Below are 18,640 nucleotides of genomic sequence, written 5' to 3'. Positions count from 1 at the left end.
TCCACAGACAGTGCAATCACCATTACACTGCCTTTACCCACTCGGACAAAAGGAATGGATGTGTGAGGACGCTTTTCATCGACTATACCTCGGCCTTCAATACAATAGTGTCCTCTAAGCTCCTCACAAAGCTCACAACCCTGGGACTGAACTCCTTCCTATGCAACTGGGTCCTGGACTTCCTGATGGGCTGCCCCCAGGCAGTGAAGGCTGGCAGCATTACCTCCTCCACACTGATCCTCAACACGGGGGCCCCACAAGGGTGCGTCCTCAGTCCCCCTCTTGTACTCCCTGTATAACCAAGACTGCGTAGCCTCACAGTTACAATTCCAAGTTTGCTGACGACACAACGGTAGTAGGCATGATCACCAACAACAACTAGAAGGCTACAGAGGAGTTAGGCACTCTGACGACATGGAGCCAGGTAAACAACCTCTCCCTCAACATCAGCAAAACAAAGGAGCTGATTGTTGCCATCAGGAGGAAACTGGTTGGACACGCCCCCATCCTCATCAATGGGGCCACTGTGGAGACCGTCAAAAACCTTCAAATTCCTCTCCATACCCATCTCCGAGCTGAAATGGTCAAACCACAGACACCATGGTGAAGAAGGCACGGCAGTGACTCGGCCTGTCCCCGAGGGCCCACAGTGTTCTACAGGAGCACCATCGAGAACATACTGTCGGGCTGCATCACGGCCTGGTACGGCAACTCCACTGCCACTGACCGCAAGACTCTACAGAGGGTGGTAATGCTCAGCCGAACGCACCTTTCACAGGAAGGCCAAGAAGATCATCATGGACCTCAGCTACCCGAGCCACAGCCTGTTCTCTCCGCTTCCATCACTCAGACGCAGGCAGTATAGGAGTATCATGGCAAGCTGTCAGACTGGCCAATAGCTTCTACCCCCAGACCATCAGGCTGCTGAATAGCCACGAGACAGCTACCTGCTTCCCGTCCCCCTCCTTCCCCCTGACTTCCTACCCCTCATTCACTTCTTTTCTTTTACCTGCACTGTTGGAGCTCGGAGAATAAGAATTGCACTGTACCCTGCGACTACATCTGATACCCTGTGACTAAAACTCATCGAATCTGCTGTAGTTAAAACATTTGTCTGCTGCTTCCTCTTTTCTCCCACTAGAGAGCAGTAGATGGTTTCACTTGCTCTACCATCAGTGGGCCGACATCAGGGTTCCTCAACTGGCGGGCAGTCTTGGCCCGCGGGTAGTTTTATTTGGCCTCCCAAAAATAAAAAAGTAACATTTTTGTTGGACATAACAGGCTGTAAAAACACCAGCAAATCAGCTCCAAGGGATTTTAGTTCCAAAGTATTCCCACGCATAATAGAGATCTATGTGATACATTTGTAAGCGAAGAAAGGTTTGAAATTGTTTCAGTCAAATATTATAACTTGTTAATCTTCTTGCGGTCAATTTGCGGTCTACAAGTTATTTCCAATTATGTTCTGGTCCCCTGATCATCTGCTCAAGAATTTGTCACGCGGCAAAGTATTTTTGATTGTTACTCTGTAGATGTAGTCCAGGAATAATAATTTGCTTGACTATTTGTGTGTGTTTTTAGCCAGTGCAACACGTGTTGGAGGAGAGTCGTTCAGAGGGAACCATCGGTCTCCATCTTTATCTGAAGTACTTCAGAGCAGGTGCTAACGTCCTGGTTCTCCTGGCCCTAGTTTTCCTTAACCTGCTGGCACATGTGAGTGGCTTTTACACTTACAACACAGTGAAGGTATTTTAATGTAGCAATAAAACAAAAATCACAAGTTGGCTATTGAACATGTTCTAACATACTGTAGGAGATCAATGTGATTGTAAGGAATAATGTGGAATGTAGAACTAATGTGCTTTTTCATTATATATTTTCAAGATCACATATATTCTACAGGATTGGTGGCTTGCTTACTGGTGAGAAATTCAATGTTTTGATTCCGTTAATACCTAAGTTCAGTTGCTGAATTTGTCCCCAAAAATGATATTGAGTTAACATCATAACCTGTTTGCTTACAAATGAATGAAATAATTGGTCAGAACCGTTTGAGAGCTCGTGGTTGATTTGGTCTTATGAAATACCATTGTTTTTATGATCCTGATCGATGGCGTTTTTGTTGACTTTGATGTGTTGCCGTTCAAGCGGACCTTTTATCCCAGGTTAGGAACATATTGCTTTGTACCCTGCCTCCAGATTTCTGCTTTCTTCTATTGATGACTTTGTGGCTTTGATTCCTCTGTGCCGAGCAGGGCCTCTGAACAGGAGCATCTCAATGTGACGGAACCCATCCACAATGGCAGCAGTGCCACTCAGCAGCTGGACCTTGACCTTTACTTGGGTGTTTACGCAGGTGAGGCACAATGAGCTCAGCTCCCTTTGTCTGCCACTGAGGCTCCGCACAACCCAGCCATTCACTGAACACATCCCCGGGCTTTGGCTGGAGCCCAAGGCCTTCAAGGCCCAGTGTCTGTACTCTGTGTGTACGGGCCTCAGCTGCTAGGGAAGATAGGAGTGTTTTTCTTGTCTTCAAGAGTTGGATTGCTCTTAGGTCTGATGTGATTGTCTTCCCATGACTCCCTCGCCTCTTCAGTTTTCCCCTCAGCCTGTGTTCGCAATCACTATTGGCAGCTCAGCCTCGAAGAATAAAAAGTGAATCACTGAGGGAGAGATTGTAGTGGAATCTAGCCCCATTTGGAGTTTTCAGTTCCAACAATGGTGCAGTGAAGTGAACAGTTGACCTGCTTGGAGAGGGGGAAAGTACTAATGTACTCTCCTGATGTATTTGTATCTTTTTGTACCCTGTTCTGTTTGTGTATAGGTTTAACAGGGGCCACCATCGTATTTGGCTTCCTGCGTAGTCTTGTGTTCTTCAACGTCCTGGTGAACTCAGCCCAGACCCTCCACAACCGCATGTTCACCGCCATCCTCCGCACCCCTGTCCGCTTCTTCGACATCAATCCTATTGGTAAGGGGCCCAGCCATCTCCATGTGTACATTTCTTCAAGGACACACAGTATAACCACATGCGTTTTTTTAACCACAACGGGCCAGTTAATTTTTCAAGGCGAGATGCCATCCTCACCTGTTTAGTGTCAAAAGTACAGTCGGTTTGCTTACATTTGAGTCCTCTTAAATAACCATTCTGCCCACTAGAGTGCAGACTATTCCTGGGACATATCAGTTTCTGCAGTGGCTTACATATACAGTAGGCTAGATGCTCACCTATGTCTGTCCCCGCTTTACAACGGCTCTCCACTGAGGTAAACACGAAAACAGCTTTTAGACAATTGATTCATATCTGTTTTAAAAATCCAAATGTTTGATTTGTCTCAGAAATCAAATACATGCACTATTCTTAGTAATATTGTGTTATTAATCCAATCTAAAGAAATCGTTCACGTAGTAATATACCTGCTAGATATGGTGTCACTTCCTGGGTGACTATCACAGGGTTATCTGGACTTTAAAGAGACACTTGTTAGTTATATGGGTTCTGTTTAGGGTTTAAGGACAATGCTGTCTATTTGAAACATCCCAGAGTTGATTTTTGTTTCCAAGAACTGCTTCATATAAACTGTAATCATAAAACCAATCGCCCAAGAGTTACATTGTAAGTCAAAATGCATGTGAAATAAGTCTGTGCCTCGGTGTGACGTCTTTTGAAATATCTGAGAAGAGGGTTATCTATTAACCTGGAGCGCGAACCAAAAAGCAAACAATGATATTTGAATGAGTACTGTTTGCTCTAGGTCTTGGACAGAGTCTGGTATTTGAACGACAGAGCTGAGCAAATACAAGGCCAGTTGAACTGTATCAGAAATCTTTGTTTATTTAATTAGCTTTGTAGGCTGTAGCTGTTTGGACAGAGTGGAGTGGGCAGATGGACATGATTTTAAAACACCACAACTAAGATGACCCACTCTAAAGGACACTTCCTCCTTATCTTCATGTAAACAAGGCTGCTTCACAATATGGCTCCGTTAAAAAGATTGTTTCAACAAGTCTACCTGAAATTGTTCAAATTGATTCTTCCCCATTTTTTAAATTTGACAATTCATCTGAAAGTTGTTGATGTTTCTGTGGCGAATATATCTTTTCTCATTTCCCTTTTTTCATTCATAATCCAGGTCAAATATCATGGGCCACTTTGATAACTACTCTTGTCCTATGCCATTGTTCACCTGTCGGCACATAATTCCTCGGGCTAATCTCTCCATAGTGACATGCATGTGCAGCACAATCAGCACGGTTGGGCATTTTCAGCATGAAGGAAACTTATCAGTAGAATGAGTCATCATAAGATGGTAGCAAAACTACATGTATGATTTCAGGGTGCTTTTTTGGTAGCGTTGTGGTCTCTGCATTAGAAGTGTGCGTGTGGTGATCTTTAGGACGTTGCGTTTGGAGCAAACAGTGTGGGTCTTAATCTTTGGGTTTTGTTCTTGCTGCCGCCGTTCTTTTGTGTGCTCGTCTACCTGACAGCTTATCTGGGCGTGTACCTCCCTGGTAATCTACACATAGGAGGAGCACAAACAGTTTGAATAATGTAATCATCTGTTTAAAAGTGCAGTGAAGGAGAGGCTTAACAGATGCTGCTATCTGATTGCTGTTGTGTTGCTATCAGTAACCATTGATGGACCGGTCCAATCCTTCCAGCCTCAGCCCTAGACTGGAAAACACTCCAGTATGTCTGACTGGATTCAGATCAGACACAACCTTTTTCTATTAGAATATAGGTATATAGGTTCTCCTGTGGTCTTGCACCCCCCCCTAAAAAAATGCTATTGACAACCTATCAAACCACCACAACATAATGTCATTTCTAAGATGTTGTCTTTATCTGTTTATGAAGTCTTCTGAATCATGCTGTACTTTTCTCATGCTGTAATTGTGAAGCAGCTACTCCCCTTGAATTAATAGAACAGACGATAGACAGAGCTATTGTCATCAGGGGTATTGTCAGCGCTGGTATTGCTGTGTCTCTCGCTGTTGTTTTCTCTCCCAGACTTGGTCTGTGTGACTTTCCCTTGTGTTGCCAACAAAGTGTGAGTGATGCCGGCGTTGTTAAGGATTTGACAACTGTTTACACTTGTAAGTGATGTGTGCTGCTGCTGTGTTTGATATGCTGTTGGCTGACATACCGTCTTACTGGGAGTTAAACATTACCACTGCACAGAAGTCTGTCTTGCGATAGATGTGGTTTGTGTAACAATTGAACTAATCAAAGACGGATTATGATTGATGGACAGCTATTGTCGCTCTGCAATACTGCTTGGCTAAATGACTTGGTCTGCCTTTTTTTCGTATTGCACAAAGTTTTTGATTGTTTGACAATCTTACGATGTCTCGATGGATTTAGTCGGTTACGATGCATAAAGCGACATTTGAACTTTCACCGAACGTCCAGATATAACGCGCTAGATTTGTTTTCCCAATATGATACTTATGAACATGTTTTGTGATTATTATTTTTTTAATCACTGCTCAACCTGATCTGTTCCATTGAAATCGGCATCATAGAGCAGTGGATGTGTTGAGCTGGTGTTGATCCCTTTAATTTAGTGTCGTTGAGTGGGCTAACGTCCGTCCCCCCCCTCGCCCTGGCCGATCAGCACAGTTCCATAGTGAGGTACCAACGGTCATCACTCACACGTACATGCATTCAGGCAACACGCACTCATGTAAAAATACACACACACACACACACACACACACACACACACACACACACACACTCCCCTTTTAACCTCTACCCTCACTTATCAAGATAGTTCACCTCAGCGCCAGGTGTCAGTGTCTGTTGACACAGGGAAGCGTCAATACAATGTCTATGTAACCACGGGACGATCTAATTGTGTCTACGGAGGCAATGTTTTTAATGTCTATATTTGTGGCTCCAGTATTGGTGTATGAGAGAAGTGGTGAAAGTGCTGCAGAGAGGACGATGATATCGGAGTGTGCAAATTGAATGTGGAGATGGAGCCATGTGTGTGTGTGTGTGCAGTGTGGCTGATATAGCTCCCCTTCGCTCACCACTTCCACTATTTAATTGCATGAAAGGGAAGTGGAGGAGATTGCAGGACCCTGGCGGTGTGAGCGGAGAGAATGGATTTAGAATGTATTAGTATTGGCAGCAAGGTGCCGGCGGTGGGGTGGGGAGGTGGCCCCGGCCCCCAGGCCTCTGGGCCTTCGCAAGAGTTCAGGTGAGTTGTAGCCCACCACCTCAGCAGCCTCCAGCCCCAGCAGCAGTCAGCCCGCTCCCCAATTCCCCTGCATTATCGCTTCCGCCTCAGTGAAAGGCCGGCCCAACAGCAGCGGGGCCCACACATGGAGTGGCTCATAGTGGCCCCCTTATCTAGATGTTTACAGGGAACAGCGATTTGCCACACGCCCTGCTCCAGCTCCAGACCCCACTGTTCCACTGCTTCAACTCTGATCGGAGAGCCCTGCCCGCCTAATGTCTCCACCCAAGGGGCCGCTACCTCGGTCGGAAAGGCCTGACATTTCGGCAGCCCCCCCCCCCCACACAAAAAAAAGGGGTGCAAATCACCCCTGGAGACTAGCGCCATGAGAAATGGTTTGATATTAATGCTGCTGATATCCTGAAGTGTCTATCCCAGTCCACCACACAATAGGTGATATTGTTGACAGGAACCAGTCGTGATTGACGCTATTGTTCCGGACCTGTCTTACCTCATAGGCATTTCCATGCACTGAATGTCTTTGTGTGACTGTATCCCTGAAATGGATCTTACCTATAGTTTGTGGAGGGATGTCAACTGTATCACAGTTGAAAAGTCGAGCTGCTAGTAAAACAGCTGATTGGCTCTGTGATGCTCTCTGGCGTGTTCCCCCTGAAACCATGGTATGATGTAACTCGGGGTAATGTATCCTTTTTCTGTACGCTTTGTCTGCAGGATTCACATGGATTTAGGTCATCTATGGCTTAGACAGTACATTATACATGCATTATGGGCTCTTCCACAAACACAGTTTGACAAATAATTCACCCCCCTCCTGTTTCCAGAAGAAAGCAGAGAGAGACTAGGAAAATAACAGTCAGCCGCGTTACTTCCCCCTTGGCTTGAGCCCTCCCCTCAGGAAGTCTGCATGCTAAAGGGCCACTCACACTGTGAATAAGATTAGTCTGCCTCCAAGTGTACAACATGCTTACGCCACTTGACTTTGAATCAGCGCTGATTTGGAAGCATTGCTGGGTTGTAAGGGGGAATAATGCTCCGGCTGAGTTTATGCAATGGCTGTTATGAAAAGCCCTGGCCTCGTCTGCATGCATGTTTTTAGGCGGGAGCCGGGGAGCGGGGCGCGGCAGCGGTGGTTTTGGATAAAGCTGTAAGCTGCTTACGGCCGTGGAGAGAAGTGATTACAGGCCCACCACCATGGGACCCTATGGGAGTCGCCGAGACAACTTTTAGGTCACCTCCACATCCTGCCAAACCTCCCCTCCATTCTCCCTGCCTTCCTATAGTCAGCTCGTACCCTCCTGGCTGCTCTAACTGAGATGGCAGTGTGTTTTTAGAGAATGAAGCTCACTACAGGGAGCTGAGGCCCTGAATATTAGAGGCCTGCCTAGCGTACTCCATTTATGAACCAGATACTACTACACGGGCTGTTGCGGTGACTGTATTACCGCCACACCGGCGGTCACAAGTCACGATGGCAGTCAAATTCCACATGACTTTTTAGTCACAGTAATTAGGCATCTCCAAGCTCTGATGCTGCTGCTGCTGGTCATTAGTGGCCTACCAAACTTGCAAACTATACTCCATATAGCCTACCTGGGTGGCATGAAAATATACCAGAGGGAAAGGCGTCCCCCATTCGCTATTTAAGTTATTAGATGACATGTTTTTTTCTACTGCCTCCGTTTTGTTACAGGTGCATGATAGTGGTCCATTCTAAATCAAAACAAATGTCACATATATTATTTAGTATATGTGAAGATTAAATCAAGAATAGTCTGATGGTTGACAATATTAGCCTATCACTTGTGAATGGTGCCCAGCATAAGAAACAATACCTTTTTTATTGTGACTTGTTCTAATCATGGTCACACACCTCATGTAGCCTAGTCCATAGGCCTATATGTTTTAATAAGGTCTATATCACAACTAAAGTGGCCAAATAACTTATTTAAAATTAAGCACATTAATCCGCTTTACAAAGTGTGTGTGTGTGTGTGTGTATATAAGCAGCGGTGAATTTCAAGTTTGGGGAAGGTAAGTTTCACCATTAAAAATGCACTTTTTGTATAATATAAAAGCATTACATGCATAATTGCATTTGCGTTCACTTTTGATAATGGTGTTTTCCGCTAATGGAACATTTGCGCTTATACCGTACTACCATGTGTGCATTGCTGCTCTTATAATGTGAAGAAATACCCTAATCAGCACTTTAAGATAAACGTTCTGATCTGTTGCGTCAGCCACATTGCATAAAAACTGATTTGATGCTGGTGGTTGTATTAATTTGGGATCTATCGCATCCCGCAACTGACCCAGACCTATGTTTGGTATATTTATTTATTGCATAGAATAGGTCGACTTTTGTACTATGGGGGATAGTAGATTGACATTGGCTTGTGCTTTTGCTGTTCGTTAGGCCTACTCATCTTGTTGGCTGACAAAGTAAATGTGAACAGTTTTTCCAATTTCTTCAATATTCACCTCGGAATTGGATAAGGACGTTTGCAGTTGCGTCCCTGATGTGTCGGTGTTAACTTGTAGCCTGTGAGAGAACCAATCACCTGACAGAGAGCCGTGTGAGAGAGACGCTTTGGATTGAGCAGCACACTCCAGGAGAAGGGCACAACACAGCATTCTGGGCCGCAAAAGGCATGGATCTTTTTTTAGGGTGCATTACGGTCACAAAGGGGATGCCACCATGAAATTTGAGGCATTATGTGCTTGTCAAATTGTGAATGAGAGACCATTGGCGTGTGTACAGCCTGCGCAAAAAAAAAAACAAAGCCGAGCTCATGACTTTCAACTTTTTTCAAATCATCATTAGTCTCATCATGCAGCCTTACAATGTCTTAAAAATAAACACATAGCCAACAACAGCGTATAGGAGTACCTGTTAACCGCTCGACACAGAATAGCCACATACGCACTCGCTCAAATCTTTTGGAGAAAATATTTAGATTTTATTCAGCTTTGTTCAATTGTGTTCTTCATACTATAAAATAATGCCACGGAATTATAAGCTAATCTTGTCTGCTGAATGAACTAGCCGTTTGGCATAGCCACTTCAGGACCTAACATAAGGACAACTCAAGAGTATGCTATTATTTTCTTCTGAAATGGACTACTTCTGAAAAGGTTCTTCATATCATGCTTCTTTAGACATGTCTAAAATAATGAATTTGTGAATGTAGAGGCTATATTACATGGATTTATTAGGCTTTCTAAAATGGCTTGTAAGGCTATGTGTGGAAGCTAGGAGATGCTACATGTGTTTATGTTAATTAATGGTCAATTACCGTGAGACCGACAGTTATTTGCTTGACGATCACCGGCTGATGAAATGTTGTGACCGCCACAGCCCTAGTGGTGGCCTGACATATTGTGAGTGGGTTGTTAAGGTGAGTCATTCTGAATCTTATCTTGAAGTCAAAAGGGATGACGATCACCGTGCAGTCTGTTTAGTGTCCTTCCGCCTATTTAAGTGACCCTACATGGTGCTGAACAGCATCCGGCCACACGGTCCAGTCTGAAGTATCCTTTCTCCAAGCCAAGAGATATGAGAAGCTCTCCTTTCTGTCCTGCCAGCCTCTCTGCCCATGGCTTTGGGATTAGCTATGACTGGGCCTTACAGTAAACTGTGTGCGCTTGTGTGCGTGCAGCTGGAGTGTAATCTTATGTGCTCGGGGATCAGGCTGGGGAGCAAAGTTTGTAAAGGACACATAATAAAGGGAGGCAGGAACACCTGCAGAGCCCCGCTCCCTCCCGCTCAAGAATAATGAACACCTGAGCAGATTGGACGCAACTCAATTAACGTCATTGACTCTGGCAGTCAGGACAGAGAGGCAGGTATGGCGGTTCTGTCTCCCCTTTGTTCCCAAACAAAAGGGTCCCCAACGTATTCCGTTTAGAGTAGGGCAGGCTTTATGCAACCCAGACCAAATAATGATTCATTGTTTAATTTAGATAAGTCTCTCTATTTGTCCCATCTGATATCGCCCTCTCAAGGTGTATACATCATTATATTAATATAGAGGCCACCTAGGTAACGTATTTCATTTCAATAGAAGCAGAAACAGACTGTTGCAAAAGGAATCTAAAACATTGAGTAACGGCTTTACATTTGTGTACAAAGTCTGCGAACAAATTAGTCAGCGGATTAGAAATATAATGTAGTTCTGTTCCTCCCAATGTACGACAAGCTGACTTAATGGTGTGATTCAACAGAAGGCGAAATGAGTCATGTGTTTGCACACCTCCCTGTGAATAGAATTCCTACTACTGTAAGTATTAGACAATGTCACATCAAGCTTTCCTAAGGTTTAACTGACATGAAACTCAAATAGTCACACCAATTTATCATTTATTTTTTTCTCTCAATGTTTTTTTTGAAAGCTAATGCTAATCAACATCACACGCCATAGTGAAACTAGATGCTACTACTTGACAGTACACACGTGGTGCAGAATACTCTTTGGTCCACATGTCTAATATGTAACTTCTGTGCTCCATCACCTGTTGTGACCCAGGAAGAATCCTCAACAGGTTCTCTAAGGACATTGGTTACCTGGACTCTCTGCTGCCCTGGACCTTTGTGGACTTTATCCAGGTGAGTCTCACCTCACTAGGTTCCTACTGCCTGCCTCTCTACTACTGCAAGGGGAGGCCATTTCATGCCTGGCTAGTCCTGCTTTGTGGTCCGGGTCCCCTAATCTGGAAACAATTACTGTAGGATTACCCGCCAGTGCGGCCCAGCGCCCGCACAGATTTAATAAAAGTGTCTGCACATAGGCAGAGGGTGTGGCCACAGCCGCCTGGCGGTGCCACAACACAGGCCGCGTCGCCAGGGAACGTGTCAGGAGACTAGCAGAGTGATTGAGAGAAAGAAAGGTGCCACAGAGGAAATAGTGGCTACAACAGGAAGATGTGGAGGCGGTGGGAGAGTAGGAAGGAGAATGGAGGAGGATCTCTGGAGTGGCAAAGAGAGGGAGTGTGAGTAGCAGCCATGTAATATGTGGCTGGATGGACGGAGAGGTGCCGGAAGGGAACAGTGGGCGAGGAATGAGACGGGTCAGTTGAAAAGGAGACTATCCTCTAGCATCCTCTCCTGGCTGCTAGTCCACTGCAGGCCTGGTAGCCACGGCCCAACCTGACGCATGGCCAGGTAAAGTTACCCAACGCCACCACACAGCAGCGCAATAACCATCGCCCAGGAAAGAAAGGCCCGTGAAGATGAGCCAGCTCATGCACCTAGCACCACAAAAGAGTGAATGTTCTCCGCACAATCCAGTGTAGAGCAGCAGGCATGGCTCCTTGGTTAGGGCCAAAGAAAGGAACAAAGCTGGGCTGAAAATGAATCCCTCCTCCACAATGCATGAGTGATGTTTGTGGCAGATACCCATCTCACAGGAGACAAAAGCCATCTTAAATGGTGAAAGCACAAAAGATCATAAGCACAAAGGCTTTTTGTCCACCATAGTTCCCCCATTTTTAATAATAATGTGGATAATGGGCAGGGTGAAAGAATAACGTTGCAGAAGGCCAGTAGCACCAACCGATAAACTGTTAAAGCTAGACTAGGTCATGACAGAACAGAGGCTTGTTGTGTTTGTGTTGCACATACACTATATCTTCATGTGTAGCCATCTCTTATTGTAGAAACACAACCGAAGTTTAACAATGCGCAAATAACATACACTATCTTTTAATTATTGTAATTTGTTCTTTGGTTTGCTGTGAGAATGTGTAGCCTAGGCAACCCATGTTAGAACTAGGCTTTTGTTGATTTGAACTAGCTGGTCAAATCTGATATTGGAGCCCAGCCAGATACCTTGCTGGTACTATGCATACACAATGTGATCTTATACGGCAAGATAAATAGGGGCTCCTTGTGACAAAGATGGCATAATTGGCATAATTTCCCTTGCAAAAAATTTGGCGTGTGTTTTTTTTATTTTGTATCTGTTTTAACATGTGAAATAGTTGCTTTCACATGTTGACCTTATATTTCACATGAAACCATATTTTCATATGTATTCAATTTAGAGTTCAACTGTTAACACCAATTTTTTTTTTTACGTGAGGTGCACGTGCAAAATTAACGGTTTCACATTTGAACGTTAATCTCAAAATCACATATGCAGTTTTACATGTGAAAAAAATGTTTTCATATGAAAATCTAACTTTCACACGTGGAATTGCAAGTTCACATGAGGTGGTGAAATTGTTTTCTCCTTACATGTGAAATGATGGTGTTGAAAGAAACAATGTGTCCACATACAGTATGGAATTGCAAATTCTGTATAAAAGTAACTTAGCCTAATAATAGTGTGTTAAAATGATTATTTCTGATGTCTGAGCCATCAATTCAGAGTGTTACTGTTGCAGACACACCTCTCTTCTTCATACATTGGTCAGTGACCGTTGGAAGAAGCCCAGTGACACGGACAGAAACTATTGCTGCTTGTCTCCTTATTTATCCATTTTAGAATTTAGCACTGTCAGAGTTCTTTTTTTAAACCCAACAACATCCAAAATACATAATCTATTCAGGTAAAAACAAAAATGTGATTTCAAAATAAGTTTACTTTGAGGTGTGTTTTATCAATTTAGATTTTGCAAAACGTTACATTGTACAAAATCTAGGCAGCAATATTATTGCAATGCTTTTTGTATTAAAAAAAAAATCTAAATTTGCTCAAATTGAGCTGTAATTTATCAATTTGCGTTTTAATCACATCAAATCCTGCAATAAACTCAATTACATTTTTAAAATAAATAATTTGACAGCCCTAGTTGACATTCCGACATGAAAATGCACACGTGAACGTTTAGTGGACATGAGTAGGTCATGGTTGCTCATGGTCACATGATGAGGTAGCCCCGCCTGTGACTTCAACATTAGTGTTGGACCTCTTGGTTCAGTGGTCAAGACGTCAGCGTCTCCCGTAGGAAACCCAGGTTTGAATCCCACCAGTTACAAAATCACACATGTGAAATGTCTGAGTCATTTTTCATGAGTCAGACAGGCGGTTTTTGGACACGTGTGACATTTCAAATGAGTTTTTCTTATGGTTTTCCCATGTGACATTTTAAATGAGTTTTTCTCATGTGATTTGTTCATGTGAAAAATTCATGTGAAACATCTCACGTGTCCAAAAACTATGTCTGACTCATGAACATTTCAAATGTAAAAAAAAAAAAATTGTATATATATATATATATATATATATATATATATATAAAAATATTTTTTTTTGTGTATGTGTATATATATATATATATATATATATATATATAATTATTTGTTTTACTTGTGAAATGTTTTAAGTGATATGTTCGCACGGAATTATGTAATACATGTGTCTGAACCGTGATTTTATTTTTTGTAATGTTGGACAAGTGCTTTTGTTGGCCAGCTCTTTCTGCTCTTGTTTGCAGGTGTCTTTTTATGGAGCACTCTTTAATGCTTTCAGAAAGGAAGATTTGATCAAAGTATTAGCCGGACAGAAAAGCTGCTGATCCTGACCATTGTTGCTCATTCTCGGAGGGACATTTCCTCACAGTCATTGTTTAAATGGTTGTCAGGGGTAATAAAGGTAAACTCTATAAACAATGGCCTAAGTGGTTTATCTCCCTCTGTGGGGAGAGGCTGCCTCTGTGTGGGGATTTGCATCAGAGCTGGGCCCTTTATGGTGGAGTGAGCACTTCACAGCCATCAACACTCCCCCATACATTTCCTAACAAGGGGATTCCCTCAACTTGGGGAACTCAGTTCCATTCCAAAGCCATATTTTTTTCACGGGTCTCATTTAGCCGCAATTTAGTATATTGAAAAAAAGTGTCATTTTCTCTTCCCTTTATGTTATTTGGACAAAGGCAGAAATGTCAATTAAAAGCACCTCAGGCAGTGTAGACGGCCGGCCTTTGTGTGGACTTGACCTTTAAATCCTGGGTTGCCTGTGCTTTGAGTTAGGGGGCAGGAGAGGGTGGCAGGACAATACAGGAGGCTCTGAATGGACCCATCCCTTGTGAAGGCTCTTGCCCAAGTCACACCACTAACTGTGGGGTCCCTGCCTACATTCATTGGCCATCAGTTAAAATGTAGTTTGTCAGTAGAATATGGGTAAGATACCAAGCCTGTTTGGACCTATCCCCACACTTTGCAATGCTTTGGGGGGATTTTGAACTAAATATTCCAATTAGTTTTCTGGTGACCTTTAGTTTGAGTGGGGCTGACCCTGGTCTCACCAGTTAGTAACAAGCAGAGGCCAATACAGCCACCAGTCATAAATTACAGCAGTAAAACATCGGTGGTCTGGAGGAGGGAGGAGAACAGTCTGGGTGTACCAGAAACACTCTGAACACACACAGGGCAGAAGAGGATGGCCATTGTTTGAAAACATTGACGGGTGGATCAGTGATCACTGCATAGTGTGGCAGATTGTGTGGTGGGCCTCTTCTCTGGTTTTGTGGGATATCAGAACTGCTGACATAGCCGTGAGTGCTGTGTAGGATGGGGTTTCACTGGCTTTCTCTGGTGCCTTTACCAGTCGGGTGACAGAGGAAGTGAAGAATGCACTGGCTTCAGGCACCAGACATACCTGGTTAGTCAGAGAAACACTAGAGGTATGTGTGTGTGTGTGTGTGTGTGTGTGTGTGTGTGTGTGTGTGTGTGTGTGTGTGTGTGTATGTGTGTGTGTGTGTGTGTGTATGTGTGTGTGTGTGTGTGTGTGTGTGTGTGTGTGTGTGTGTGTGTGTGTGTGTGTGTGTGTGTGTATGTATATATTAAACATTGTTATCTGACAGGACCATTGTCTTGCTGCGTATGATGGAAAAACATGAGTGAGACAAAGGTGAGATGCTGAAAATATTCAGCAAACTACACTTTAATTTAGAGCGTGTGTGTGTGTCTCTCTCTCTGTGTCAGTCTTTTCTGTGCATTAGGAAGGGGTGTAGTTGTGACTCTGACACCTAGCAGTACCACTCATGGTCATGTGATGGCGGGTAGGCACTGGCCACCTGTGAAAAGATCCCAGTCTCTGTGTGGTCTGGTCTCCCATGGCACTGTGGTCTGGCATCTCTCCTGACTCAGCCAAGCTGGACAACCACTGCTATGAGCCTGGGAACCTGTAGCACGCACACACGCACACACACACACACACACCCTAGTCTACTAGACTTGGCCCTGAGACCGCACCAACAACTCTGATCAGGAGGAGGATGATACCAAATGATGGCTTTGACGATGCGGTTGCTATTTTGTTATTGTGGAACACGCATTGTGGTTTCCTTCCTGTTTCTATGAAAATGCTCATGTGTTTGTTGGTGTGTGTGTGTGTGACAGAGCGAGAGAAAAAGGGCTGATTTGTATATTCTGTATGTGAGGGCATGCAGAGTGCAGGGCAGCTGCTTTTTGGTGGATGCTAGTGATTTATATGAGAGAGGGAGCATTTCAAAGCTTTCTCTTATTTCCAAAATGGGTGTGGAAATCAGCAGCTTGACTGAGCTCAAATAAGTGACTTATCTTACCTTTTCACAGCACACAAAGGCCTAATCCTGGGACTACTTGAGCCGCCAATGTAGACGGCGACCGAGACCACCACAGTATGTGTTGGGCCCTCCTCACCACACACAAAACACATTGACTGCAGCTTTATGAAGTGAAAATGGCACAGAAAGGGAAAATGTGAAGGAGGTGTCCACAGTAATTTCTCCTAAAGAAAGGCCCAGCATCTGGGCATTTAGGGGTAAAATAAAGCTCAAAGCAGAGCAGAATGGATCGGGTCACTCCTATTGTCCCAGAGCCCAAGTGGAACGGCCTTGCTTTGTTTCAGTACCACTGACCCCTACATTTTATTGTGCCTACTCTGTCAGGGAAACCCTAACCCTACTCTAAGGCAAAGTGTGTGTGTGTGTGTGTGTGTGTGTGTGTGTGTGTGTGTGTGTGTGTGTGTGTGTGTGTGTGTGTGTGTGTGTGTGTGTGTGTGTGTGTGTGTGTGTGTGTGTGTGTGTGTGTGTGTGTGTGTGCTGAACAAAAATTCCAGCGACGACGGAGGATTTCGTTACCCTTTTTCTCCCTCCATTTCCCGTTATGTATTTAATTCTCCCCCCCCCCCCCAGCGGCCGTCTCTCTCGCTCTCAAACACTGCACGCTGTCACTAAAGAAAGGGAGGATGAAAAAAAGAGTTGTAAAGAAGCGTACCGAGTCCTCATGTCCGGAGGGATGTTTAATTGTCGGGAAGTGTTTATGCTCCGCTCTGGAACAACAGTCGCTATCAGCGCCCAGCACAAATATAGCAATTAACTCCAATTTTCTACATTTATTTGGACATCAAAGACCTGATGGTATCACCTCCCAAAATATAGCAATTAGGGGTCAGTGGAGATGTGAATGGTCTTTGGGCCCAGCAGTGTGCCCTGTTGGCATGAATGGGCTGCATGGCATCGCATACCTACAGTAGCTTTCTTCTCTGGCTAAAGGGCAATTAGAGGTAATGCTTTATTTAAACTGTTTATATACAAAAGCTTTTATCCACATTTATGTGCAGCTGGCTATGGCTCGCCTTGGACAGGGAGTTGTCCTGTTGTTCCTCTGTGGGGGGCTGGGGTCAGGGTCTATGTGATGTGGAGGAGGACAGGGGGTTGCTGGGGGAGGTAGGTCAGTGCTTATCGGGGCTCATCTGTGTGTAGTGTGGGTGGGGGTTGTGGTTTTCTCCGATGCTGACATGATAAGCGGCAGACCAGGCAAATGCCTGAGATGAAACAGCTAAGGCCTTGGCGACAGTGTTGCCCAGGGGAGCAGGAGAGGCTGTGGCAGGACTCCTCTCTCTCTCTCTAATGGATCCTACTGCTTCCTAGACTCCTTCCTTCCTCTCAGATGACCCTTCTATCAGACACTCACAGTAGACTGTACTGCTGTTGGGCCCAGCAGCTGTAGACCAGAATTAGATGGGCCCAAACAGGCTTTTACACTAGACCACCACCAATCTCAGGGATGTGAAAAGGACTGAACTAGTTTTACGTACTGCACATCATGACACATCACTGTAGCAAAGCTCCCAAAAAATATTTTTTGTTGTAAAATATTGTGTCATTTCAACTATTGACAGAAAATAAAATAGACCTGCACATTTTGTTGAAACGTGTAAATAGTTGTGCCAGTCACTCAGTGTGAGCTTGGATAACATGCAGTAATAGTGTGCGTCGCTCCCATCTCACTTTGCAGTCCGGTAGCCTTCCATCACGGCCCAGATTGAAACTTATGTACTGTGAAATTCTCGGGATCCGTTGAGCTCAGTAGTTTCCGCTCACTGCTTGATTGTGTGTGCTGCAGCGCGGCTATGGTGGGGCTGGTAATACCCTCTTATCTGCACTGTAAACGGAATTGAGTGGCTTTTCATCATAAAACGACATTGAAAGTGATCATGCTTAAACGTGCTCTTAAGCGCCCGATAACATCCGTAATTAAGGTGCTAAATGAAATGTTCATCTGGGAGGGCTAGTCTGAGACCATTGAAGGTAACATACTGATCCTAATCTGTTCCTCTTAGAAGTCTTCTGAGTTTGTTTCTAATTTCAGGGTGTGAGGTTTCAATTTTTTTATCAGCTATCTAGTGAATATCAAATATGCCGCAGAAGTACATCTTTAAGGTAGAAGCTGTATTGAAGGTCTCATACCGGTTTAGCATAATGCAATCTATCAAGTTAAAACTGTTTTTTGTTAAATAGAACACGTTTTCAGATTTTAGGAGTATTGTTTGTACGAAAAGAATGCTACATACAAAGATCATATTTGTGAAAAGAGTCTCTTCACTATCTACTCTTTCCACCAAGTTAAACTAATGAGAGCCGTCTGATATACAATACAGTGAAATAATGCACTGTCAGGTTCTCAATCTGTCGTCGGGCAGGAAACAGGTGTCTGCAAGCACCAGGGTTTCCGGTGCTGCTGTGTCACTCACTGCCTGCAGTGCCTCCCGTTCAGGCATCAGATTGCATGTGGCTAGTGGTCTACCTGTGTCAGGTCAGGTGGCCATTAACAAGAGTGATGAGTCATTGTGTTATTGAGGCCTATTTGAGGGCCATGCATTCTGTGTGTACTGTAGTATCAGACACCCACAGTGTGGTTCCCACAACTCTCAGCCAGTCACAGTGACTATACAATGCCTACTGGCTGGGGCCACAGCGACTTGGCGAGGGAGGTTTAAACCTCAGGTGTTGAAGGCAAAGCCCATGGGGGTTAGGGTTAGGGAGGCGAGCCACAGAGGAAGAGCGGCAAATTGTCACCTGCCACTAAGTGCCATCGTCCTCTCACCACTGTCACACACACACACACACACACACACACACACACACACACACACACACACACACACACACACTCTTCACAAATATGCTGCTGCTACTCTGTTTGTCTATCCTGATTGCCT

The 18,640-nt window shown here is 44.4% G+C and overlaps 1 protein-coding gene across 7 annotated transcripts in view; it reads left to right on the top strand.

Annotated features, from left to right (window-relative positions):
- Positions 1–18,640, top strand: part of LOC118367021 (ATP-binding cassette sub-family C member 4-like) — a 50,213-nt gene that overhangs the window by 11,290 nt on the left and 20,283 nt on the right. For all 7 annotated transcript variants that reach the window (XM_052493755.1, XM_052493753.1, XM_052493752.1 and 4 more), the window contains 5 exons: positions 1,582–1,713; positions 1,885–1,922; positions 2,256–2,356; positions 2,825–2,971; positions 10,739–10,818. In XM_052493755.1, coding sequence (XP_052349715.1) covers positions 1,582–1,713; positions 1,885–1,922; positions 2,256–2,356; positions 2,825–2,971; positions 10,739–10,818 — 498 coding nt within the window. The remainder of the gene's footprint in view (positions 1–1,581; positions 1,714–1,884; positions 1,923–2,255; positions 2,357–2,824; positions 2,972–10,738; positions 10,819–18,640) is intronic.

This window comes from Oncorhynchus keta, chromosome 34 (assembly GCF_023373465.1).
Source record: "Oncorhynchus keta strain PuntledgeMale-10-30-2019 chromosome 34, Oket_V2, whole genome shotgun sequence".
NCBI lineage: Eukaryota > Metazoa > Chordata > Actinopteri > Salmoniformes > Salmonidae > Oncorhynchus > Oncorhynchus keta.
This window is presented reverse-complemented; position numbering and strand designations above follow the sequence as displayed.